The sequence below is a fragment of the Vicugna pacos genome, chromosome 7 (genome assembly GCF_048564905.1).
Source record: "Vicugna pacos chromosome 7, VicPac4, whole genome shotgun sequence".
Classification (NCBI taxonomy): domain Eukaryota; kingdom Metazoa; phylum Chordata; class Mammalia; order Artiodactyla; family Camelidae; genus Vicugna; species Vicugna pacos.
Genome location: NC_132993.1, coordinates 65,522,024 through 65,545,985, shown reverse-complemented (window position 1 = coordinate 65,545,985; position 23,962 = coordinate 65,522,024). Strand labels below are relative to the sequence as shown.

Sequence of the window (23,962 nt, the reverse complement as noted above, 5' to 3'; positions counted from 1 at the left end):
TGTATGAACTTTGTTATCAAAGTTGTTATCATTTCACGTGCTTGCATGAGGTTAAAATACAAATTTGTGTTCCTATGGAAACAGGATTATTGTCAAGAAGATTATAGATAAAACCCAAACAGTGCTTATATTAATCAATCTTAATTTAAATGCATTAAAATATATTTAAATAACTTATCATGTATTTTCAGTCAAGTGTAATGCTCCTCTTCCAATGTCCTTTTGCTGCATGGTATGAGTTCAGTCAGGAGTTCTATATGATGTCACTGGAAGAATCTTTAGTGACAGTCACTGATGATTTGTTTTCTTATCATTATAGATGAAGATTTGTGAAATTTCATCATAAAGGAAAAGTAAAAAACTGTAGTAAGTTTTCCTTATGTGTTCCTTCCAATAGTTACTTCACTGTAAAACTTAAAAAAAGCATACTTAGTTTCATTCTCTGTGATCATCGGGATATACTTCATCCCTGAAAGTGACAGAGAAAATCTATTTTCTGCAGGGAATCGAACAGGTAAGAAAGCATAGCTGGAGAAAAATTACAATTGGCATAAACATACTTATAGGCAGTGATCTTAGGAGGACTTATATAGTATATAAGCATAACTTAATCTGAAGATCCTAGAATTAGACCCTAGACAGTAACTGGAATATAACTTGTGATCTGCTTGTGTGACAAAAATTTGGATTATGTGACAAAAGCAAAGTTTTAAATTCTTCATTAAGTCATGAATATAAGGCTTGCCCTAAGATTTAGTTTCTGATCTTGATGAGCACTGCGTTTGATGAAATAGGGGAAGAACATGCAACCTCAAAATTTTTTACCTCTTGTTTGGAAACAGCTGACTAATGTTTGATCAGTGGTTTTCAGGTTTTTGTTGTTTTGCTTTTTGCAGATATGGTGTGTATGCTTTGTTCAAAGGAAACCCTAGGGGCCAGGCAAAATAGATGGAACCAGATTGCTTTGGCTAAGGGTGGGGAAAGGTCTTGGATGGTGAAAGGCTCCTCCTCTTCCTCTGTGTTTGGGCAGGGGAGCTGAACAGGGAATACACATTTGGGCATAACCCCTGGAGCTTTATGATTTGAGTACCTATGATTTGAGTATCTGAGGATAGATCATGAAAGGTAAATATCTGCCATTCCTGAAACATAATTAAAATGCATATATCCTACCCAGAGTAACTCATTTGGCTATTTGACAACATTGCCAGTTAATTCCGTCAGTAGGCACTAATTATATATTACTTTCACTCTAAGTTTGCAATTTGTATTAGAAACATTAAGGTGACTTTGGGATTTCAGGAACATCATGAATAAGCTCAAAGAAGCTCAAGTTTTTCCCTGAACTGAGTGCCTAAGGAGACTTTAAGTAGAGTCAATGGGAAATGGCCAGTGTGGGGGGCAGAAACCTGGACATAGGAGCCTGGTCTGGAGAAGCCTAAGTTTCTAGAATTGAAAACGGAAAAACATTTCAACTGGGAAGACAAAGTCATTCATTCATTTATTCAGTCATATTTAACAGATACTATACAGGTCTGCTATGTCCCAACACTTATTGGCCATATAGCAAAACTGAAAGATAAATCACACTATGGAAAGAGACGATGTATTTCCCATGCATCAAATACTCATGGAAAGTAATTCTACCTACAGCCTTTGGTAAGTGACCAAATTCTTTTGTCTAAAGCAGAAAAAATAAGGCAAGGGGGACATCTGAAATGGATGAACAGAGGATGTGGTTCAGTTGGTCCATGGCACTGAGTTGTTAGGTCAGAATTTAAAAGTAATTTAGACCTAGACAATTCTAAACTTTTGTCTGGAGATTTTACCATTTTGTCCTTTTGGTTTTGTTTTCTTTTTGATTTCTTAGAAAGTTTTCTTTTTCTTTTTTTCTTTTTTTTTTTTTTTTGAACCTTCAGCTGCTTATGAGAGACCAAGGGAATGACAGCAATTCAGAGAAGGGTTCCTGTAACCTCGCTGATGTCATTGTGGGATACAGCATACGAGGCCAGCACTAAAGGCATCTTTGTCTGAGGGATGAAGGGATATGGTAGACATAGTGCCTAGTAGAGAGAAAGCATCAGAGCATTAGATTGGGCTTTGTGTGGTATGAGGGCCTGCATGCCCCTCTTTCCCTTGAGGGATCTGCATGTGGGGGAGGCATGGTTGGCCACCAAAACAGAGAAGATCCTGTCTCTGTTTTGTGAAGAATCTTACTATGTTCTTAGTGGCTTGTGCCAGACATTTCAATTTAGATGTTCCTCAGCCTGCTAATTATTTACTCTTCGATGTGAATAAAGGATCTGGAAATGATTCTTCTCTTAACTTAATACCTCAGGTGTTAGGCCCCTGAAAGAAAAGGGGAAAGACCACTGAGGAAATGAAAGCACTGGATGGGAGCAGTGAAGATGAGTTGTAATTCTAAGTTCTGCTTTGGAAGGGCTTTAGCGTCCTCTAGAGAGTGGAGACAACCAAAAGGAAAGCCCCAGGAGAAAGAGCAGGACTTAAAGGGTCCTGGCTGGAAGAGCTCTGTGCTACCCAGCTTGGAAGATATACTCACCTGTCACCCCTGGTTCCCAATGGAAAATTCTCATGGCCATTAGGTTGAAGCTTCACCTTGAAGCTGGTGAAGTTCAGATCCTAAGAGTTTACAAACCATTTGGGACCCTTACTACATGCTGGGCAAAGTCCCTGGTGCTGATGATAGTGACGTAAATGCAGTAGACATGGTACCTGTCCCAGTGGAGAGTATAGACAGGGCATAAAAATAGGTGATACACAGATTTTTATGTCACAATACCCTTGTTTATAAATGTACAAGTTATTGTAAAGAAAAAGTAACTGATGCTAAAGAGGGCTGACCCTCCTAGTCCTAGGATTGTGAGAAACTTCCCAGAGTCACAGATGGCTAATTTGAGACATGAAGAATGAACAGAAGTCATCCTGGCATACAGCCCTAAGGCAGGGCCCAAGGAAAGACTCTTAGGCCTGGGATATGCATGCGGGCTAAGGGGTTGAGAGGGTGCAAGAACAGGCAGGACTGGCAGGTGAGGGCCAACCATGTAGGCTCCTGTAGACCATGTGATGGGAATAGGAATTCATCGCTGGTAGAAATATGACTTTTAATCTTACCACAGAACTAAATAATCTGTGGTCCCAACATGAGTTCTTCTAATTACTATGGGTTGTACCAAATGAGATAGATAACCATGGCTTTTTTTGTTATTGTTACAAATATAAAACAGAAAGGATTTATAGACAAGGAAATGAGTACCAGAGTTAAATCATAATTAATCTTACTTGTGTAGTAAGTCCATTAAAAATAGGCCTTATAAGGAGAGAAAAATTGAGATTTAACTTTATAGATCTATATACAAGAATGATTTAAGATTCACCCAAAATACTCCTCTTTGATGTTTCAGGGTAATCTGGGTTGGTTTGGCCAAATGAGGATTTTCTTCCTTTAAGAGTATATACTTCCAGAAAGCAAAGGAAAATGGAGGAGTTTAGAATGTTTTGAATCAATGATAGAAACTAATTTTCTCTTTGTTAGGGAAATTCGATCAGAAAGTATTAGATATGATTATTATAGTAACATTGAAGACCCAAGGTAATAGTCACTTACTTCTTTAGGTGAAGTACATCTCCGGATCTCTGAAATGCATATGTGGCCACTAAAAGGTGAATCCCTTCCAGTGTTGCTTGGGGACGCTGCAGAAGGTTGCATGCTTTTATATTTATTTAGAAATTTAAAATTGAAAGTGTGGTGTGGGTAGGGTTTTGTGATGTTGTTTATGTGAGTATTTTTCCTTGTTTTATGCATTTACTCCTCCCACCCCAACAGTTTTCAGGTGGAAGCATTGATCTTTCCCCTTCATGTATTAAGTATAGAGAAGTGGTTACGCATGCTGATTTGAGAGTTGAACTGAACTGGTTTGATCTCTGACTCCAGCTCTAACTCACTATATGACTGCTTCAGCACTATAAGCCTCAGCTTGTTTTCTGATGCTACCTGCCTTTTGGGGTCACTGTAAGATGTCAGTGAGCTAATGAATGCTAAATGCTTAGCACAGTGTCTGGCATGTATTAAGTGTGCAATGAAATGCATCCAATGGTTACTCCTATAACAGTTAGCTTGTTATGTTATAAACAGGTTTCCTTGACCCTTTAAAATGTTCTAAGCACTGATTGAGAACTTAACCCTTTTATATCAAATTATTGAAACTTGCTGTTTGGACGGCCCTGTAAGATGGCTCTTTACTGTAGCTGTGTTTTCCTGGGAAGACAAGGGCAGTCACGGGGGTGGGTTAGCCTTCTGTTTAACTGTTGCAAACAGTAGCCCCGTGTTTTCATAACTTTTGTAATGAAAATGCTCAATATGCCCTACTTTCTGGATACAGCTTAATTCAAGATAAGGATACATTTGAAGTGGCTTTTCCATTTTTCTTGTTGTTTTTGTCCAAGTACATTAAGTAGATGAGTCATTTTTATGATCTCGCCACCATATTTTGGAATTTTTCTTCTCTTTTCTACAGAGATAGGTATTTAATCTAAAACTACTGTCTCTGTACTGGTAAACACTTACCCTCTTACTGTGTTGAAATATCTTTCATTGCCTTTGAAAATTCTAATGACCAATCAGGTGTTTTTCCCTCCATCACTTTCTCTCCCTAGTGAAAACCTATTTTAATGGTATAGTATTTGAAGTGAGGAAATATTATGTAACTAAGGGTTGTATATGTTATATCTATGTTCACATTATGAGCAAATATTAAGGTCCATATGTAGGTATAAGTTTTTATGCACATACATTCTGCTCTTAACACGTAAAGAAAATATCCAATCAATTTGTTTCATTTTATGATGCAAAAAAGCATTTGTGAGAGTGTCTGGTCAAGATAACAGAAACCAGAAACCATTCTCAGTTTTTCAAACAGAGAGAATACAAGGCAAGGAATTATTTACAAATGTGTTGAAAAGGCTGAGGGAGAGAACAAGGGGAGATGTTATTACCCAGAGATTAGTAACTGCTGGCAATCACTGCAGCCCCTACAGTGGAAGGAGCAAAGGGGAAAGTGATACTTGAACCCTGCAAGCCTTACTCTGGTGGCGCTGCTGATGCTGCTTCTGACACCACCTGGCCGCTGCTCTGCGGGCTCACAGCTGCTGTTGCTGGTGGACTTGCTCCTCAAGTGGCTGGTGCCTACAGCTGCTGGCAGCTGGCACCACTGTGCTGCTCTTGCAGAGGCCAGCAGTTGTCTGGTGCTGCTGCCACCACTACCACAACCTACGAGTGCTAAGAGCTACTGATTGAATAGGGTTCCTATGTTGTCTGCTGCAGTGGAATTTACAGTCTAGAATGGAAAGCACACATTAAACAAATAAGCCTGTATGGTATATGTCCTGAAAGAGGACATTTCTCATCTTTCTGATTGATTCATTTTCAAAAATTGGCATTAGAGTTTTGTGATTAATCTAGAGAAAGGCTATCAAGTTAGCTGATTTAAATGCAATCAATAGTAAGTGCTTTTGGTGTATGTCTGTCACTTTCCCCTGATTCTGGAAGATAAAGATGGAAAATAAAACTGCTAAATTACATGTCAAATATGGCCACTTGGTTACTTGTAGTAAAACCAAGCTAGAATGGCCGTTAGAGCTCATCTTCATCAGTTGTTGTCTAAATGGGGTTAAACTACTAATTTGAGGCCTCCATACTGGACTTAAAGAATCAGAATGCCTGGGGTAGTGCCTGGGTGTGCATTTTAAACAAGCAGCTTGTGAGTTTTTGTACACATTAACACTGTAGAATTATTGAACCAGTGTCAACTCACTAAAACTCCTTTGATTTATGACTTCAGAAGCCAAAGGCTGAGGAAGATTTTATGATTTGCTCACTCTCTGTCTTCTCCTTTTCCTCTGGTAACTCCTGTGGGGATCCTCTGTGATACCTGCCCAGAGTTCTACACATCTTCCTCATGCCCAGTTCACAATCATAGTAACAGTAGGGAGCACTCACTCTATGTCAGATATACTGTGCCAAAATAAGCCTTTTACACATTATCTTATTTAATTTTAAAACAATCATAATATGTAGGCACTCTTCTATCTGCAGATAAGAGGAGGCTCCACATTTCACAACTGCTCGGGGGCAGAGAGCTCTTGTTGGACCCAGGACCTTCAAAATCCAAAGCTCAGGTGTGAAACCACTTGACTGAGCAAGGATTATTCTCTCTCTATGCCACCATGACAGTTTTCACAGTCCTTTAGTACAATATGATGGCATTTTAATTGTAGGCACACATGTTTGTTTGTCTCTGTGGCAGGAGGACCTGTGTCTTCATCCAGGTAAATGATAGTGGCTGGGTACTGCAGGGTCTGGAGCTTAGTACGTACTCAGTTAAACTATCTGTCCCCTTGGTCATTCTTTTATGCATTCATTCAATCTTAGTCAATTAGAGTGAGTCCAAATGAAAATACTAAGTTAAAGTAAATGTTAAGATTTCAGTATCTACATACATGGCAAAATTAAAAGATAAAATTTTGGCAGAATATTCATATGTATGGCAGTCAGTGTGTAGATATAATTAACTGATGTTCAGACTTTAGAAAGAAACTGATGGTACAAACTCTTGTTTTTGGCAATTACACAAAGCTAGAAAGACACTTTCCAAGAACTCAAAGACACTAAGAATGCATAATAATTCAAAAGGGAATCACTTTTTAGAAATTTTATCTCACATAAGTTGCAAATAACATTATAATTTTCCAGGATGAAAATCCCAAATTATGTCTCTTCAAAAAAGGAAATAAAAACGTGTAGTTTGCTTCCACTATTACTATATACTTCTTATTTTGTAATATACTAATTCTGCTTGCAGGTATGAATATCAAACATCAATTTATATCTGTCAGGTGACAAGGCACAGTGGGGTTATTACCTTATTCCTTCAGATCGATATGATTAAGCAACCAATTTCTTGTTAGAAACATATAATGGAACAAAACCAATGTAAGTCCATTTTCATCTTACTAGAATTTTTGTTCTTTGAAGTAATAATTTAAAAATTCCTTCTTAAGTATATTAAGCCTTTTAATTACAATGGTGGGTGATTTTTTAATGTTCACATGATTACTGAAGAATATAAACTGGGTATTCACAACACATATTAATAAAAGTTATTTAACTGATCAGGGTCCAGTTGCCTGAGTTGGTATTTGAGCTTTTATCAAAGGGTAGCTCAGATACTTCCCAAGAATATTAAGAATGGAAGCAAAAGTCAGCTCCAGGACTTAGCCTCTGCTTTATCCTGCTAGGAGATTTTCTAGAATATCTCTAGATGACTGGATGCTTGCAGCAGAAGCATCCTGTTTCTGCAGTTTCACTGATTTGCCCGACATTCCTGAGGTCTCCCTAGGCTGTTGATTAGAATTCAGACCATTTCAATGTCCTTTTCACAAAGCTGATGTAACTGCGTTATGAAAACAGCCAACTTGCAGAGCACTCTCTCAACTCTGATGAATTCAAGAAACATTTATTGAATTGTTGGTTATTTTCATGTGTGATTTATATCACTTAATATCGGGGTGCTCATTCAATGTACAGGTGGCAAAACTGAGGTCCAGAGAGGTTCGGTAACTTTCTCAACGTCACAGTCAGTCAGCAGAAGATCTGAGAGTTGAACATGAATCTTCCAATGTGAAACCTAGAACTCTCTGCACTATGTGTGAGTAGGTTGCTTTGAAAAGTATTTGTCAGGCTGCTAAGGAATTGTTTGCCTCAAGAAGGGTAAAAGATAAAAGCCCCAAACTTTAACTGACTTAAGCCAAATAGAAGAAATGATTATGGGAATGATTGAAGTGTAGGAAGTGCCACCAGTCTCCCCTAGGGCTGAGGAATGAAGTCAGGAGCAGAGTGACTGCATCTCTTTGCTATTCCTAGGTATCTCGTCTCTGCCTTTTCGCTTCAGCTTCACCATTTGCTACCTTACGAATGGGCTTTCTCTGCCCCCTCAAAGAAAATGACTAGTCTAGCCTGCGTGCTCTGTGTGTGTACGTAATAGAGCAGAGGACAGAGAGGTTAGGAGAGGGTGAGGGTGACGGGCGTCACTCAGTCTGTGGCCCACATGCAGAGCTATGGGAAGGGACACTGAGCTTCTCAGATGGCAGTCAGAGTGGATGTGAAGAGGACATAATTGGTGGCAAAATGATCTGAATTATTTATACAAACTCTTCCTTGTACTACATTGTTAAACTGTGATAGTTAAATCCGTGGTTCTCCCACTTGATTGGGAGCAGCTTTATGAATCTTAATTGGTTTTTCTAGTTTGCGTAAAGATACATATAGATACTATATATAGATATATAGATATATATCTGTCATCTAGCTATCAATCTGTCTATCCACGCATCTGTGTTTATAATTATATTCCAAATATGCACATATAATTCTATTTATGCAAACATTTTATTCCTGTTAATCAACTGAGAGTCATCTTCATCAGAGAGATATTTCGGTGTCTTTTCAAAATACAAGGGGGAAAACATCATCTTATTGTCATTTGTAAACCAGTTACTTGTGCTTATACAACTATTACTGGGTTAATATTAACAAGAAGAAGCAGGTAGTGCCCGAGATAAGAAATGGCACTTCTGTTAGTAGAACGTGCCTACCTTACACTGTGAGTTTCAAGCTCCTCTAGCATGATGAAGTACTCTGAGTAAACATCTTTAGCAACAGATATGGGTGAGTGGTCCTCCTAAAAATTATCCCACAGAGCAGTTTTTATGGACAAGTGGACTCTTGAGGAAAAACGACATTCATTTCAACTTAATATTAATCTGAAAATCCTAAACTCTCAGTTTCTAAAAACTTCCGCTACTTGTACAAGAAGGCCGAAAGTGAAAAATGTCAAGCCCATAATTACCTTCCCTCCTATGTGCTGAAAGGAATACAGGAACTGCTGAAATCATCCCTTTATAAAAATAATCTTTCTGAAAAAGATACATATTGAGTACATTCTTGGATAATGTCCTAGTTAAAAAACATTCAAGGTAAGGACTTTCTTTGTCTCTTACAACTCATCACTGAGCTGTTTACCAGTAAAAACTCAACCCAGTAATCATGTAGCTGATATGCTAAGCTTTAAAAACTTAAAGTTTTTGCATGTTTGTGCTTTGAAAGACTGTAGAAAGTAATATTTAGTAGTATGAAGGTTATCAGAAATATTCTGTACCACAAATAAGGCTGTAGAGCTATAGTCTTGATTTCACCAGAAGGAATAAGGTAGGTGTGAGCAATGTCTAGTTCTTGCTTTAATATCCATTGGCGCTGTGCTTTGTTAATTCCCAGCTTGCTTCATTTTCCTCACTGGAGGACTAGGCTAGAATGGACCACATCTAAATCTTCTAATTCTAGCATTCATGTGTTTTCTTAACCTATATTATCTTAGAGACAGAATGATCATGTTTCTTAACAAACAATAAACTTTAGAAAGACATGCTAATCATTGTTGAAGGTGGGTGATAGATACATGGGTTCATTTTACTGTTTACCTTTGTGAAGGAAATTTCAGAGAGATGGGGACAGAGAACAATCACTGTAGAAAATGGTGGCAATAATGAGGAAGTGCTGCAAGCAATAGATGAAACATCGCCTTTATCTGAAAAAACATGGTGTGTTAGTTTATTTTAATGAGTCACCCAAACCTGAAATGTGATATAAGCAATAGGATGTAGTAGGAAGCAGAAATAGAGAAATTGAAAAACCTCACAAGTACCCTTGAGTCATTTCAGTTGAAATGCTTTATCATTTTGTCATGAATGTCATATGAGATGTACTTATAGTCAAGTTTAATGAATATACATTACAGAGATAAATGGTTCATGAATTCACCATCATTTTGGATTATGCATTATTGCTCTTTAAAATCATTAGTTTGGAAAATTGGGATTTGATTGTAATTTACAATTTCCTAGCATGCACTGACTGGGCAAAAAAAAGAAGCAATCTGGATAAGGGCCAGATTTCAGAGCAAAATTTACAGATGCAAAGTGCTTGATCCGAAAAGTTAATAAGAACACATAGTCTGCAATCAGCTATAAAAGTTTGACCATGGATATTGTTGGTGAACCCAAGTTCATATGCCCAAGACACCGTGACCCCAAACAAGCCCAAACATTAGAGTTTGGAGCAGAGAAAGGTTTATTAGTTGAGGAGGGCACCAACCTGGAAGATGGGAGATCTAGACTCATCTCCCTTCCACCTTTCTGGTTGGCCAGGGTGCAAGATTTTTTAAAGACAAAAAAGGTAAAGGGGAGAGGTCTTTGTGATCCCAGATTTCACATACAGTTTGTTGGCACCAACTTGTGACTTCCTTTGTCCCCAGTGGTCATGATTATTCTGTATGTTCTAGTCTGGCCTGGTGATCCCTTAAACTTTCCTCTGGGAAAGTGCAGAAACAATCATTGAGCCATTTTATTATTTGTTTAGCGCCTATGTGATGGTTCAAAGTTTCAGTTCTCAATTGACACTCCTGGTGTCAACAATTTTTAAGTCCACTTGGGGCCAACTGGTTGAAGCTATGGAATATTATCTCAACAGTCTGGAGTCATAAATCAAGGTATTGGCTTAAACTAACAATCACGGAAAAGATTGTGTTGGGCTTGCTTTCCCTTTGTTTCTGCATTCCTTCACTTTCCTAATAAGTGATTGAATCTGGTCTTTGAAACTCAGGGAAGGTCTAGGAGACTAAAGCCTTTTTTCTACGAACAAGAAACGAGGGACACAGATAGGCATATGTACCTGGGAGGGCCACCTTGTCTTTGATACTCCTCATTCTTCATGGGAACAGGTGTGGGACAAGAAAGGGAATAGAGGTTAATCATAAACTTGACAGGGGAACTTGGTTTTAGAGGGGCTTGGTTTCAGAAATACCAATGGAATAACCCCACATTTGAGCTGTAATGTCAGAGGTCACACATATTCTAAAGTCACTTTCTGTGTGTTTAGGTTTCTTCTAGAGATTAGTGCAATTGTTTATCCAACCCGGATGTTCAGTGAGCAAACCTTCTTTTCCAGAACTGTATAGATAGTCTTTGAGGACCTTGAAGGTACAAGACCATATCTTTACCATTTGAAACTGGATAGAGCTCTCTTCCCCTGGGGCCATGATTCAGTATTTAATCTCATATAAAAGGACAGATTTTTTTCCTGAAACCAAGTTAAATTGGTGGTCTTCCTTTTAATAAAAATTTTAGAATCTTAAAAGGGACTTTACATTCCAATTAACCCTGCAAATCCACTAACAATTATACTAGGTCTATTTTCTCACCCAAGCCTCACTCCTCAACCTAGTGCATCCTGCTTCTGCCTTCACTATGCTAAATATAAGTTGCTCTTTCCAAGTCACCAAAGACCTTCTTGTCATAACATCCACTTTTTAGTCCTTTTCTTACTTGACTTTGAGACTGAAATTGATGCTGATAAGTACTCTCTTCTTAAGGATATGTTCTTTTCCTTTGGCTTCTGTGACACTCATCTGCTCTTTTTTCTCTGTTTCTGGGCAATTTAAATAATAATGACTTAGATTTTTTTTTTGTGGGTCCCTGTTCTTCTACCAGTTGCATTCCTTAGGATTTTGAGGTAGGCTCTCTTCTCTGTCCACACTATATACTCATGCTAGGTGATAGGACCACCCCTGAGTCCTCAGTCATCATTGATGGTGATTTTCCAATCTCCAGCTCCATGCCAGACCCATCTCCTAAGCCGTGTGGCGGTAGATCTACTTCTTTTTGGAATAGTTTTATGTTGATGTTTCTCAGACACCTCAGAATTCAGTATGTTCAAAAGGGAAAACTTCAGTAAGAATTAGAAAAGAAAAACAAGTTGAGATGGGCTATGAGTATAAAAAACACACTGGATTTCGAGGACTTGATATTACTAATTTTTATATTGATTACATATTGAGGCAGTATTTTTGATACATTGAGTTAAATAAAATATTTTATTTTATTTTTTTAAAAAGGGAAAACTTCATCCCACTTCCTACACAACTACAGCCCACTGCTCTTCCAGTACTGTCTGTCTCGGGACGGCACCAGCACCCTCCAACTGTCTAGTCCTGGGCCCTTTCCTCTTCTTCACACTTTCTGCTTTCAGTCAAATACCAAGATATCTGAAATATCTCTTGATCATGACCACTTCTTTCTATTCTTGTTGCCATTATCTTGGTACAGACTTCCTATCTGATTACGGGAGTAGCTTCCTCAGTGGTGCATCTATCCAGTCTAGTTACCTAGTTCTCTTCTAATTTCTTCTCTCTCTCAATTCAAAGTGGCATATCTAATCATGGAAGTTATCTGATTAAAACATATCTCTGTCTGTTTCACTTGAGTTGAAGTCAGGCTACTTACATAGCTTTAAATATCTGCATAGTCTGGTCCCATGCCTAGCTATCTAGTCTCACCTCTGATGACTTCCCTTTGTACTTTAGGTCTCACCTTATTGAAATTCTTTTGGTTCCTCAGGCACAGAATGGTTCTTCTTGCCTCTGCTAGTGTGTGTGTGTGTGTGTGTGTGTGTGTGTGTGTATGTGTATACACATTCTCTGCTAGGAACACTCCCCTGCTACTCATTGCCTTTTATTTGGCTCACTTCTATTTAACTTTCAGAAATCCTTGTATCGTTCTTCCTTCAGAGGCACCCCCTAATCCTCTAAACTAGGGAAACTTAGGAAGCCATTGCAACTTGGATATACACAATGATAACAATGACCATAATGGTTTAATTTTCTTCTATGTGTCTGAGGTAGAGGGAGACAAAGACTGTGTGCTCTCTAAGGTAGAAGTGATGCTTATTTGCTCATAGCATCCCTGAGCCCCTCTGACTGACAAAGTTCCTGACATAGGTTTTCGGGTCATCTTTGTTGAAAGACTAAATGCAGAGAGAGAATAAAATTCAATGTATGGGAGAAGCAGGAGGCAAACCATTTCAATATAATGTCAAAGGACACCTTTGAACCTAAATTTTTTATTGCAAGTGGAATAAATAATATACTAATGATTTAGAGGGGACTGTACAGAGCCTTTTATTTGTTTGTGGTTTACGTGGCCCCTGACATGTGACTGTACCTGTGGAAGACAATCAATAATTATCAAACTAAATGTCTTTAGTGACTTTTATTTGACTAAGGGGAGGAATTAAGCCCAATAAGTGCTGTTGATTTTATTTTTGCTCCACTGAATGCAGACAGAAGTTTGAGAAGAGCTGTGGTGGTGAATATAAGACTCATGATAATCTTTGGGATAATTTCTCCTTCAGCTTAATTTATTTTAATGTATCAAACTATTTTCATTCACTCTTCTTTACTATAAGTTACTTATATCAGAAAATACATATTAGTATTTCTCCATTTCAACAAAGTATGAGATTTAATATAATGAATATGCTCTGTACCTCATCCAAACATATCGATAATGTAAATATCAAATAAATATAGTTCTAACCTGATGTAGCTATAATATGTCAGTCATTAAGAGGAAAAATATTTTCGTACAGACTCTATTCTCTTTGTATACTTTCTGCCTCAGGAATGTTGAAAAAACTAGAAACTTAACATATTTGATTCTTTTCTTTCCCTGAGAACCTGTTTATTTATTTCCTGATTGTCTGTCAACTTAGATCCCCTAGATCCATTTCCATGGTCATTAATCTGTTTTACGCTATGATCATCTGCTACCAGAAGTTTTGTAACAACTAACTAAGGAACCTACCTGCACTAACACGGCTCTGCCAGTCCATTCTCCACTCAGCAGCCAAATTCATCTGATTACACCCTGCTTCACATCTTCAGTGGCTTCTCATCAGCCTTAAATAAAAAGTCTCCACTCCTCACTGTTTCTTCTGACTCCACAGTGCTATGAAACTTGCCATTTATATGTCATATTCTCATATATCAATTCCTGGCTTTTCAGTTTCCTATCTTTTCACTGAAATGGATACAACCAGGATGGATTCTTTTTTAAATGAAAAGGTTGGTATTTTCCACAGATACTCTCTGATTTGGTGGATTTGTTCTCTGTTCAGACATTAGGCTTCAGAATTTTAATAAAAATACCTTAATCTTGTCTTCTGACCACCTGGTTGTAAGACAGCATATTCTTTCCTCTTAGCCACATTTTTGGATCACAATTCTGGGCTTCATGGGCTTCCTGTATGATGCTCATAGATCCTACGATATGGATGAGCAGAGACTCCCACAAAGACTAAACGCTTGTTCTAGGGCACATAATGAGAGTACATAACGAAGATCAGCCATCTCAATTTGATGTTCTTTTCACTATTTTCATTTTGATTTTGGTTGGAATAGGGTACGTGCTCAAGAATTGTCACTCTACAGGATAGAAAGTGAAGAATCAAAAATTAAAAGGTTACAAGGTATGTAGTTTTTATCTACGGTAAAATACACCTTCTTCTTGAGTTGTCTATTATTTTTGCTTTCAAAAAAGCAAAGTATAGTATAAACCAGGAAGAGAAGGAGGAAGGTGAGACTTGAGTCAGCGAGATCCCTGAGGAGGTCATTACACTAGTGTGCATTTTGCTAAAATGTAAATATGTTCAATACATAGACATTTGTTTCTTCCTGCATAAATCAACACTTCATATTTAATGTATGGCTTTTAGAAGAGTGTCTTTAAAAATAGCTTAGTACTATAAAAACAGATTAGAAAGTGAACTACATAATTAAAATGGAGTCAAATTTATACATTTATAATACCCTAAGCAAATATGAATGATAAATATTAGTCTCATCAAGCATATATCTCAAAGAACAAATAAGTGCAGCTAGTGAAGCAAGATTTAAAGAACATAAAGAAAGCATCTTTAAAAATGAAATAAAGGTCATATACCTTATAGTAGCTTATTCAGAAAGTATTTTTAATCCAGTGAATTGAGAATGAGTTCCTGTATTTGGTTCACTGAGTAGTAGTATATAAATACAAAAGTTCAACTGAATCACTTTCAGGATATGTTCTTGGTATTCTTCCAAACTAGGGTGGAAAAAAATGCTATGTGGGTAAAACTGAAGTTTTCAGAAAGGTGCAACCGTTATATTTTGACTTGCTATTTTAGAGAGCTTCATGGACAATAGCCAAAATCTGATCAGTCATATAGGAATGTTTTAATACATTGAAATTTCACAACCATTTTGATAAAAGCAAAATTAACCTTACAGAGAAATTCCTAGACATTTTTAAACAACACCTTTTTAAAAATGAGGTACTAAATATACAAATACCAAAAACCTCTATGCTAATCACTTCCAAATTGCTGATGGGGAAATGAATGTGAAAATAAACAGCAGCAATGAGACAGAAGAAACACTAGGATGTGGTTGAGTACCACATACAATAAGGACAGAAAAGGGTATCTTGAGTTCGCTGGGCTTTGTGGAGGAAATAAAATTTGATAAGCAGAATTGCTAACAGAAGTGAGGAAGAAGGAGGCAAAGAGCGTGGAAATTTCGAGAAACCATTGATAAGCAAAGTGGGAGAAAGGGAATGGTGAGCACAGAGAATGGTGGGTAGTTTAGTAATCAAGGATCAGAGAATCAAGGCCTTGCAGATCATGCTAGAACTTTGCTTTTTATCCTAAAAATAAAATGGAAGCCATTGAAGAATTTTGATCAGAGGAGTAACATTTTTTGACTGCTTACTATTTGCCAGGATCTTTACACCGTTATTTCATGCAATACCCACACCTATCTTATAATGCTGGTAGTGTTAATCACACTCATTTTGTAGATGAGGAAACCGAGGTGCAGAAAGGTAAAGAAACAAATTACAGCTCTACTAAGTTTCAGAACCAGGTTTCAATGCAGCAATTTAATACCATAGGTGGCTCTCTTAAACTTTGAACTATACTGCCTTTAACTTTGATAGAAATATTACATAGACTAGAAAGATAGAGGAGGAAGAGAAGATTGAAGTGAGGGAGATCCTAAGAATGGCCACAGAAACAAGGTCAGACACTAGAAATGCTTACTGTGGAAAATGGGTGGGGCTTAGATTGATTGGCTGTGAGTGAGATCAAAAGGAAGCAAGAAAATCAGGGCAACATTCAAGTTCTGACTTGACAACTGCACAGAGAGTGGTCCGTTTTATAGCAACAGGGAGTGCAAGTAGGGGAGCAGATTGAAGGAATAGCAGTGGCAAGGAATGATACATTCTATGGGAAGCACGTGGAGATGGAGTTGCCTGTGAAAATCCAGATGGATGTCTCCAAAAGACATAATGTGAGGACTGGAGGACCAAAGGGTATGGCATAGTAGTAAAGAGAACACTTAGAATTAAATCCAGACCCCTAGCCATGACCACAGTCAATTATTTGAAGTGATGAAGTAGAAATAGTAGAAATAGAGGACTATTGTTATCAACTCTTGCTTTTATTGTTGGCAAAGCACTTAATGTCTTTGAGTTTCAGAATCTTTTTTCTGCAAAATAAAGAGAGTCAGACTGACATTTGACAGGTACCTTTGGGGTTTCTCTTTATATTTTCTTAAAAACTATACGCTGTATTTATTACATAAATCCTATCAGCTGGTAATCTGGAAATTTACATAGTTGACCACAAGGGGGAGAACTCTAATTCTGCATTAAATCACTTACTACACTATGAAATAATCTAAAAGTACTTGCTGTATGAATTTGGTGATAAGCTGTCCCATTTCACTTCGTCATGAAAGTTGGGGGAATTCTTTGCTAGAGATAAGTTTAACTGAATTGAAATGCAGTTTTGTGTTGCTAAAGTTATGATAAAGTTACTGAATGTAAGAATCTATTTATATTAAACACTAACTCTCCATAAATGAATCCAGCTGTTTCTTTAATTAAAAAGAAGACGGTAGAATTTTAAAATTCACCCTGAGAGGGTTTTTCCTTCCAAATAACTTTATTTCAGTTATTGGTCAAGAAAATTTTAACCTTCCTGAAAGTCCTTGGTGACGCTGAAACGAGAATAAGATCATTAGTATTATTCTATTGTAAAGATATCCGTATCAAACAAAAAGATCAGAATGGTGCTGGCCACACCATTTAAATGTCACATGTTCTTTGAATGTATATGAGTATATGTTTTACGTGTGTGGTTATGTGAATGTGGAGTGTTGCGTGTTCAGTATTAAAATACCTCGTTTTCTGTTTGGTTTAACTTCTGTACTCCGGTTTTATGTAAAGTTTTATTATAAGGAGACTGTAACACTCATGGTGCTTCCTATGGTTTAATGAGTCACCTTTTGGACTTGATCAAATTAAATTACCCTTGTAAGGTATAAATATGAGTATTTCTGCATTTTATCAATATATCCAAACATACACAGCTAAATGAGTATTGTCCCCTTTAAAGATACAGTATTAGTGAGCTATATTGGACTCTGAATAATGCAGTTGTTACTGAAAACATATTTATGTTTCCCCTTAGAGGCAGTGCCACACTATTTTAATATGTTCAGTGATAGCAGGTCTTCCTTTGAGAGTGCAGTATTTAAAAAAAAAATTTCTATGAATGAAGATTGTATAATAAGATCACCAATAAAGTTGGAGTATGTATTATCTGGGGTTCAAAAACCTAGATGTAAATAAAATATTTTAACTCCCTTTGATTTGTAAACCTCCTTAATTTATCTTCCATAAAAAAGTCACAGAATTTTTTCAGCAGTGATGTCACTGAAATAAGCACAAACCCTCATAAGGTGACGACTAGAAAAGGGAATTTATATTTGAATAAACTAATTTTAAAGTCTTCATTCCAATAAATAAACAAATAACCATATAACTAGTTTAATTTACTTAAACTCAGTTTAGGCTTATTTTTTAGTTATTTGCACAGTTGATGCTTCCTGAATACTTTAAATGTAAAATAACAATATACTAAGTAAATTAGTGTTATTATTTAGATATTTTCTCTACTTTCTTCTAAAAATGACTCAGATTTTTTTTTTATGATTTTCTTTGGCTAAGTTAATTAATTTTCTATCAGTGTTTCTCACACCAGAAAAGAAAGTATTGCATACTAATAAAAGATACGTGCTAGGTGGTGTGGAGGATGTACGTCTTACTTCTGCTTGTATACACAGGGACTAGCACAGTGCGTGGCCCCTTAGTAAATATTTACTAGTAGATATTTAGAAATTATTAGTTGCATAGATGAATTAGTAAATAAATGATGTGAAATGATATATGTACAATTATTCCTGTTATATATTATTGTTCCAGACTGCTGCATAAACAACCACCCAAAACTTAGTAGCTTAGATCAACAAGTCATTTGTGTTGTTCACAGATCTGCAGTTTAGATGGGCTCAGTGGGAACAGTTCATTTCTGCTTGACTCCTCCACAAAGTGTCAGCTGATCTGACTTGAAATCCAGGGTTGACTGGAAGACTATAGGTTCTGAGATCACCTGAAAAGTTCACTCACTCACTTGTCTAGTGGTGACACTGGATGTTGGCTGGGGCCTCAGCTGTGGATGTCATCTGGAAACCTGCTTGGATTGCTCATAGCATATTGTTTAGTTTCCATTCAAGTGATCAAGACAAAATACATGGCATTTTTATGATCTTGGAGGTCACATTGAATCACTTCTGTTGTACTGTTGGTCGAAGCAGTCACAAAGTTTTGCCTGATTTCAAAAGGAGGCTATTTAGAAGCCACCATGTGATGGGAGGTGTGTTAGTAGGGTCATATGAAAAGCCTGTGGGGATGGGATATATTGCAGTGACCATTTTTGGAAAATATAATGTACCATACTTTCATAGACTCAAATATGTAGTTTTATTTCTGAACTACTTCTATCCACTTTAACTTGAGGAAATATTGTTCTCAAACAAAATTACCCTGCTAAGTGGATTTCATCTGATACAATGAATATTTACATTTCATTTTCTCCTTCCTGTTTTTGCTCATCTCTGTTATCTTAAATATATTTATCTGACTTCCCAGACCTCTTCCTCATTTACATTCAAGGCCTAAGACTGAAGCTTTCTCCCTTCCTTCCTTTCTTCTTCCCTTCCTTCCTTTTCTTGTTTTTGGCGGGGGGAGGAGGCCTGGAAAGCATTAACTCTTAAGTCTACTCATTTTGTCACTAAACATTTGTTATTGATGAGTGCCTTTTCACAGTTCAAAGAGTAAATAAGCACAATGCTGAATATTAGGGGGTTTAATATTTACTAAGTTGATAATATGTTTTAAATTATACACTCTCTTAACTGGAAGAATTACTTCTAATGTCCTGTAAAATACACTCTTTCTCTTACTAAATTAAATAAATGGAACTTTAAGTTCAGTTAAAAGTGAAAAATGTCAATCTGTATCTAACTATAAATATAGAAATAGAAATGGTCTTTCCTTAAGTCTGATTCTGATGTGGAACAAATGATGACATTATCTGCATAAGATAAATTTGAGGTGCATACTGAGATGGCTTTTTTCCCCCAAAGAGTTTGAAAATCAAATAAGCAATAAAACAGGAAATCAAAATGATATAACAATATTTCCTCTATTAAATCCAAACTCTATTTCATAGGATATTGAAATAATGTTGGATAAATATCACTGAAGTAGTAAAAACATTAATGTTGTTTAATTACTTAAACAAACTAGAAAATTTTAAGTAATGCAAAAGAGCATTAACCCTGGGTAAAGGAAGGGAGGGACCAACTTGAAATTGGTCATACAGAAATTGCTTATAATTAATTATTTTCTAGGAAGTAAATTGAAAAAATTAACCAATTTGTTTATCTTACATAGACTTACTTAGAAATAGATTTTCCCAGTAAGCAAGGGTCATGTCTCCTCTGTACCCTGACATATCCCTATCACATGGTACTCAATAAATGATTTTGCATGAAAGAATATAATGCTTTCTGACAATGTATTTTCTAGTCATTTCAAAAAGCTGGTGTGTTCTTTAGCTTTATAATAGCCTCAGTATTCTTAATTATATTATCCAGAATATGTGAGCTTTGAAACTATTTTCAAAGTTTAGGTTTAGTTTTCTGAGTTCAGGTATCATACATATAGAGATTACTCCCTTGTTTGTGCTCTTAAAGTCTTTCCTACAGACTGCTACTATAAAAATGATATTTATCATATATCATACATCATATTTACTTTTACATATGCTTGCCTCCAAATTTAGGTTGCAAGCAACTCAAGGGTTGTATTTCCTTCCTAAATTTTGTTCTCCTAGAATACAGTACTCTGTGATGACAGCTGCTGATTAATGGTTGAGAGAATGAATGAGAATCTGAATCAAGTGTCTGTTCTTTTCATCTCCACTTTTCATGAAAAAAATAAATCATTACATAAAAATGTTAGCCTTTGAGAACTTATTATGACCTTATTAAACCCCTTCACCTTTGAAAATAAAGTATTGAACTTAATATCAGACCAGATAAATTTTCAAGTTTAACTCAACATACCCTTTAAGCTTTGTCTATTACCTTTGTGTAGATTGCCATGTTCTATTTCTTTTTACAGAGAAAAGTAACTTTAGAAATATTTTCCTTTTATTTAAGTAGCATAAATTCCTTAAGAGATTTGAACATCATCTCTCTTCATCCTAGAAACGGAAAGTAGCGGGCCACACTACCTCAGAATCCAAGGTAACATGTATGGGTTTATTATACATGTTTATGAAAGTTTTGGGGTCCATGAATTCTGCTGAATTGCATAAGTACTTTATTATTTGTTCTGGGAGGAGTAATTCAGGTGCAACTTGGTGCAAATTATCACCTGGTCCTTTAGTGCCCACTTTGACAGTCTTAAAAAGGTAGAGTGCTAATTTATGAGTTTGGATGAGAAATTCTGTGATGACCTCTTCTAGGGACTGTGACTGTGTCACATCATCGAGATACATGACTGGCACTTTTATTACTGAAACATGCCATTGCATAAAGAGCCTCGTTGGGATATTGTGGGACGTGACTATAATTTTCATTCCTTGGATGAAAAATTCCATTTCATCCTTTTCATGGTTAAGATAGTCTAAAAGAATTTGGTAGAGGGTACTACTGGAGGACTCAAGGATATGCAGAATGGAAGTAGGATATATGAACAATAATCCCGTCACGGCTTCTCCTAGGTGATGTCTCAAAATTGACTGAAACAGTTCTTCATAGTATTCAGCAATATCTTTTTTTTCTATGTTCGCTGATATCTTGGCCACTAGGAACATCCTATTAAGAAGGAATTTCTTTAGCTGTAGTCTTAGCTTTTCTTCCTGAAAATGTAAGTAATTACTACGTGGAACTTGTGGCATTAGAAGAGATTCCAATGGAAAATTCTTTTTGGTGCTCTTTCGGGTATGGACTGATAAGGACATGATGAGTCCTGTTTATTCCGGTAGATGATTCCAGTTGTAAGCTTCTTACAGTATTTTCATTATGAGGATACCTCTTCAGTGATGGACTCTTATTTTTGTTTCTTCTGACAAAAAAAAAAAGTTTACCCATTTGGTCAAATGATACTGAATAGCAAAATCCCTTCCCAGTGTTATCAATGAACAGTGTCTTTGAAATTAAAGAAAATGTTAAAGCAAGAATCAAATCATAGAGGGTTTTTTTTTTTAAGTTGACAATAAAGTAACTAACACATCTTAGGAAAAAACTCCCCAATAAACTGGGGAGTGGGAAGAAGATAGGACTTACTCTAGAATAAGCTCAATCTGTTGTTATTTGGACTGTTATTTTCTTTTTCAATTTATAGTATATTTTTTCTCAGCCCCTATTCTTGAATCATACACGCACACATGCGTGCACACATGCACACACAGAGGAATATATCTGCTGACAGTCAGTGACAGCAGCCTTGACATCACATTAAAGTGTCTTTTCATTTATGTAATGGTGAATACAGATTGTCCTTTATTTGTCAGATTTTTTAAAAAGAATATTTTTAAGATAATTCCCCAATTTCTTTTATAAACTTAACTAGTCAATAAATCTTTTAAAATCTGGGAATCTCTTAACTACTCATTGGCTTATTTAACTTTTACTCAGTACACTAAAAGCTAATAGTATTGCTTGGATAATAGCAGTATACTTTTGAAGTAGCTGCTTTTGTTTTTTTGGTTTTTTTTTTTTTTTGACTCATATCAATAAACCTCAAAAATGGCTTTTTTTTTTTTTTTGGTTGTTGTTGTTGTAAGGGTCAATTAAAAATTCTGTTATTTTTAAGGCAGTCTTCTTACCAGTCTCCTTCTCTTCCCTGCAGATCAACTTAACATTATTTTCTTTCTTCAGATGCTTCTTCCTTTTACCTGTCCTCCAAGCCCTGCTTGTCCTCCATCACTGTTACAACTGCTAGGGTCTTAGGTGCTCTCAGCTGTCCTGTGTTCTATGCTGGTTTCCATAGTACCCTGGCCAATCAGAATGTCAGTGGTGTTAAAGGGATAGCGTGCACTGGCAGCTCTGATTTCATAATTTAATGTGGATATCTCAGTAGACACCTTGACATCATGGTAGAGGAAGTGAAGGCCTCTTTTCCTGAATGGCTTATTTTTAGCCAGCTGCCTTTGTAAGTCAGATAGATGATGGATGTGAATATCTTCCTAGACATATTCTTTTCTTTTTTCTTCTTGTCCCCCATTTATAGGAGAGAAAGTCAAAGCACGAATTAGTTATGCACCTTGTATACAATTCAAACATGCTCTTGACAGTCTCCCTATCCTGTCTACCCAGGCTAAAGAGGTATTTATGCACTAATTAAATACTGTAAGAACACATACCAGATTCTGTGTAATGGTGATTCTTGTTATAAGAAAGTTCTTCTATAGGGTTCAGTTTTCTTAATGTAAATTTAAATTACTTTTTGCGATAAAAATTATTAACGTATCTTACAACTGCATTCACATAAGCTCTACACTATAATTTTAAAACAAGGTTAGAAAACACCCTACTCAAAAAAATTAAACTTTAAAGTATGTTTTCCACCTTTTAGATTTGTGTTATCCAAACTAATGATCTGGTTTTAATAATATGTAGTGATTCATTATCCCAGAAATTGGAGGGTTAGAGGTGACTTAATAATTCCTTAATTGTGTGGTACACAAAAAACGGCCGTAATTCCTCACTGCAGTTCACTTCATCACTTGCTGAAACAAAAGTCTTTCCCAAGGTGCATAGAAACTTGTCATTGCCCAGTGTATTGTTCTCGCCTGCATTCCTGTTGCTTTGCAGAATGTAATTATGTTGACAACCTCCTTGATAGCTTTCTATACTTCCTTGGTTTTTATGATGCTGTACTTTTCTAAATGTATCCCCTGATCTCTGTTTGTGGCCAAGCCCAGTTCCTTCTCACACGCAACTCTGGGCAGTGCCGAGGCTCTGCACTCATCATGCAGTTACTCTCTCACTTTACCTCCTTGCCCAATTAGCTTAGCACCATCCATGTTTCTATTTTGTGAGATCAGGTGGCTGGTCCTTATGCCACTCTAGTCTCCAAACAGAATGATTACCATTGCTGATTGACTGTGGAGTCTTTCCTCTTGAGCTCAACTGTGGATATGGACTCCTTCTCAGTCTGACGCTCAGGGCAGATACAACTAGTTTGCTGAGGTTGACAAAGAAGAAAAAAAACTGAGTTCCCATCCCAGTATTTTTTCTATACAGAAGACTCCCAACTTGTAATCTTATTTACACTCCTTTCCTTGGATGTCCCTCTAGCCTTTGAATTTTAAAATGCCAACATTTAAACAATTATTTTCTTTATATTTTCCTTTACAAATACCCCAATCTGTGACTCAGTTAACATTTTTTCTCTTGTCTCCTAGGCCAACATCCTTGGTCTTATCTATTCATGTTTCCTTAAAGTTACTCCCAACTTTATTCTTTTTTTCCCTTTTTTATTGTATTATAGTCAGTTTACAATGATATGTCAATTTCCAGTGTACAGCATAATGTTTCAG

The 23,962-nt window shown here is 36.5% G+C and overlaps 2 protein-coding genes across 12 annotated transcripts in view; one reads left to right on the top strand and one right to left on the bottom strand.

Annotated features, from left to right (window-relative positions):
- ZNF804B (zinc finger protein 804B) overlaps positions 1-23,962 on the top strand; it is a 775,441-nt gene that overhangs the window by 332,064 nt on the left and 419,415 nt on the right. The gene's annotated exons all lie outside the window — the stretch shown is intronic.
- Positions 20,547-22,379, bottom strand: TEX47 (testis expressed 47). Of its 2 annotated transcripts, none has more exons than XM_031679687.2 (2): positions 22,247-22,379; positions 20,547-21,483 (listed from the first exon to the last, which is right to left on the bottom strand). In XM_031679687.2, the coding sequence occupies exon 2, from the start codon at positions 21,377-21,379 to the stop codon at positions 20,618-20,620; it is 762 nt and encodes a 253-aa protein (XP_031535547.2). In that variant the 5' UTR covers positions 21,380-21,483; positions 22,247-22,379; the 3' UTR covers positions 20,547-20,617. The 2 variants fall into 2 exon arrangements, with proteins under 2 accessions (XP_031535547.2, XP_072821156.1); XM_072965055.1 differs by having other exon boundaries at positions 20,547-21,480.

Coding starts and splice junctions, on each gene's coding strand:
- TEX47 (XM_031679687.2), bottom strand. CDS start 21,379: ATGTCCTTATCAGTCCATACCCGAAAGAGCACCAAAAAGAATTTTCCA.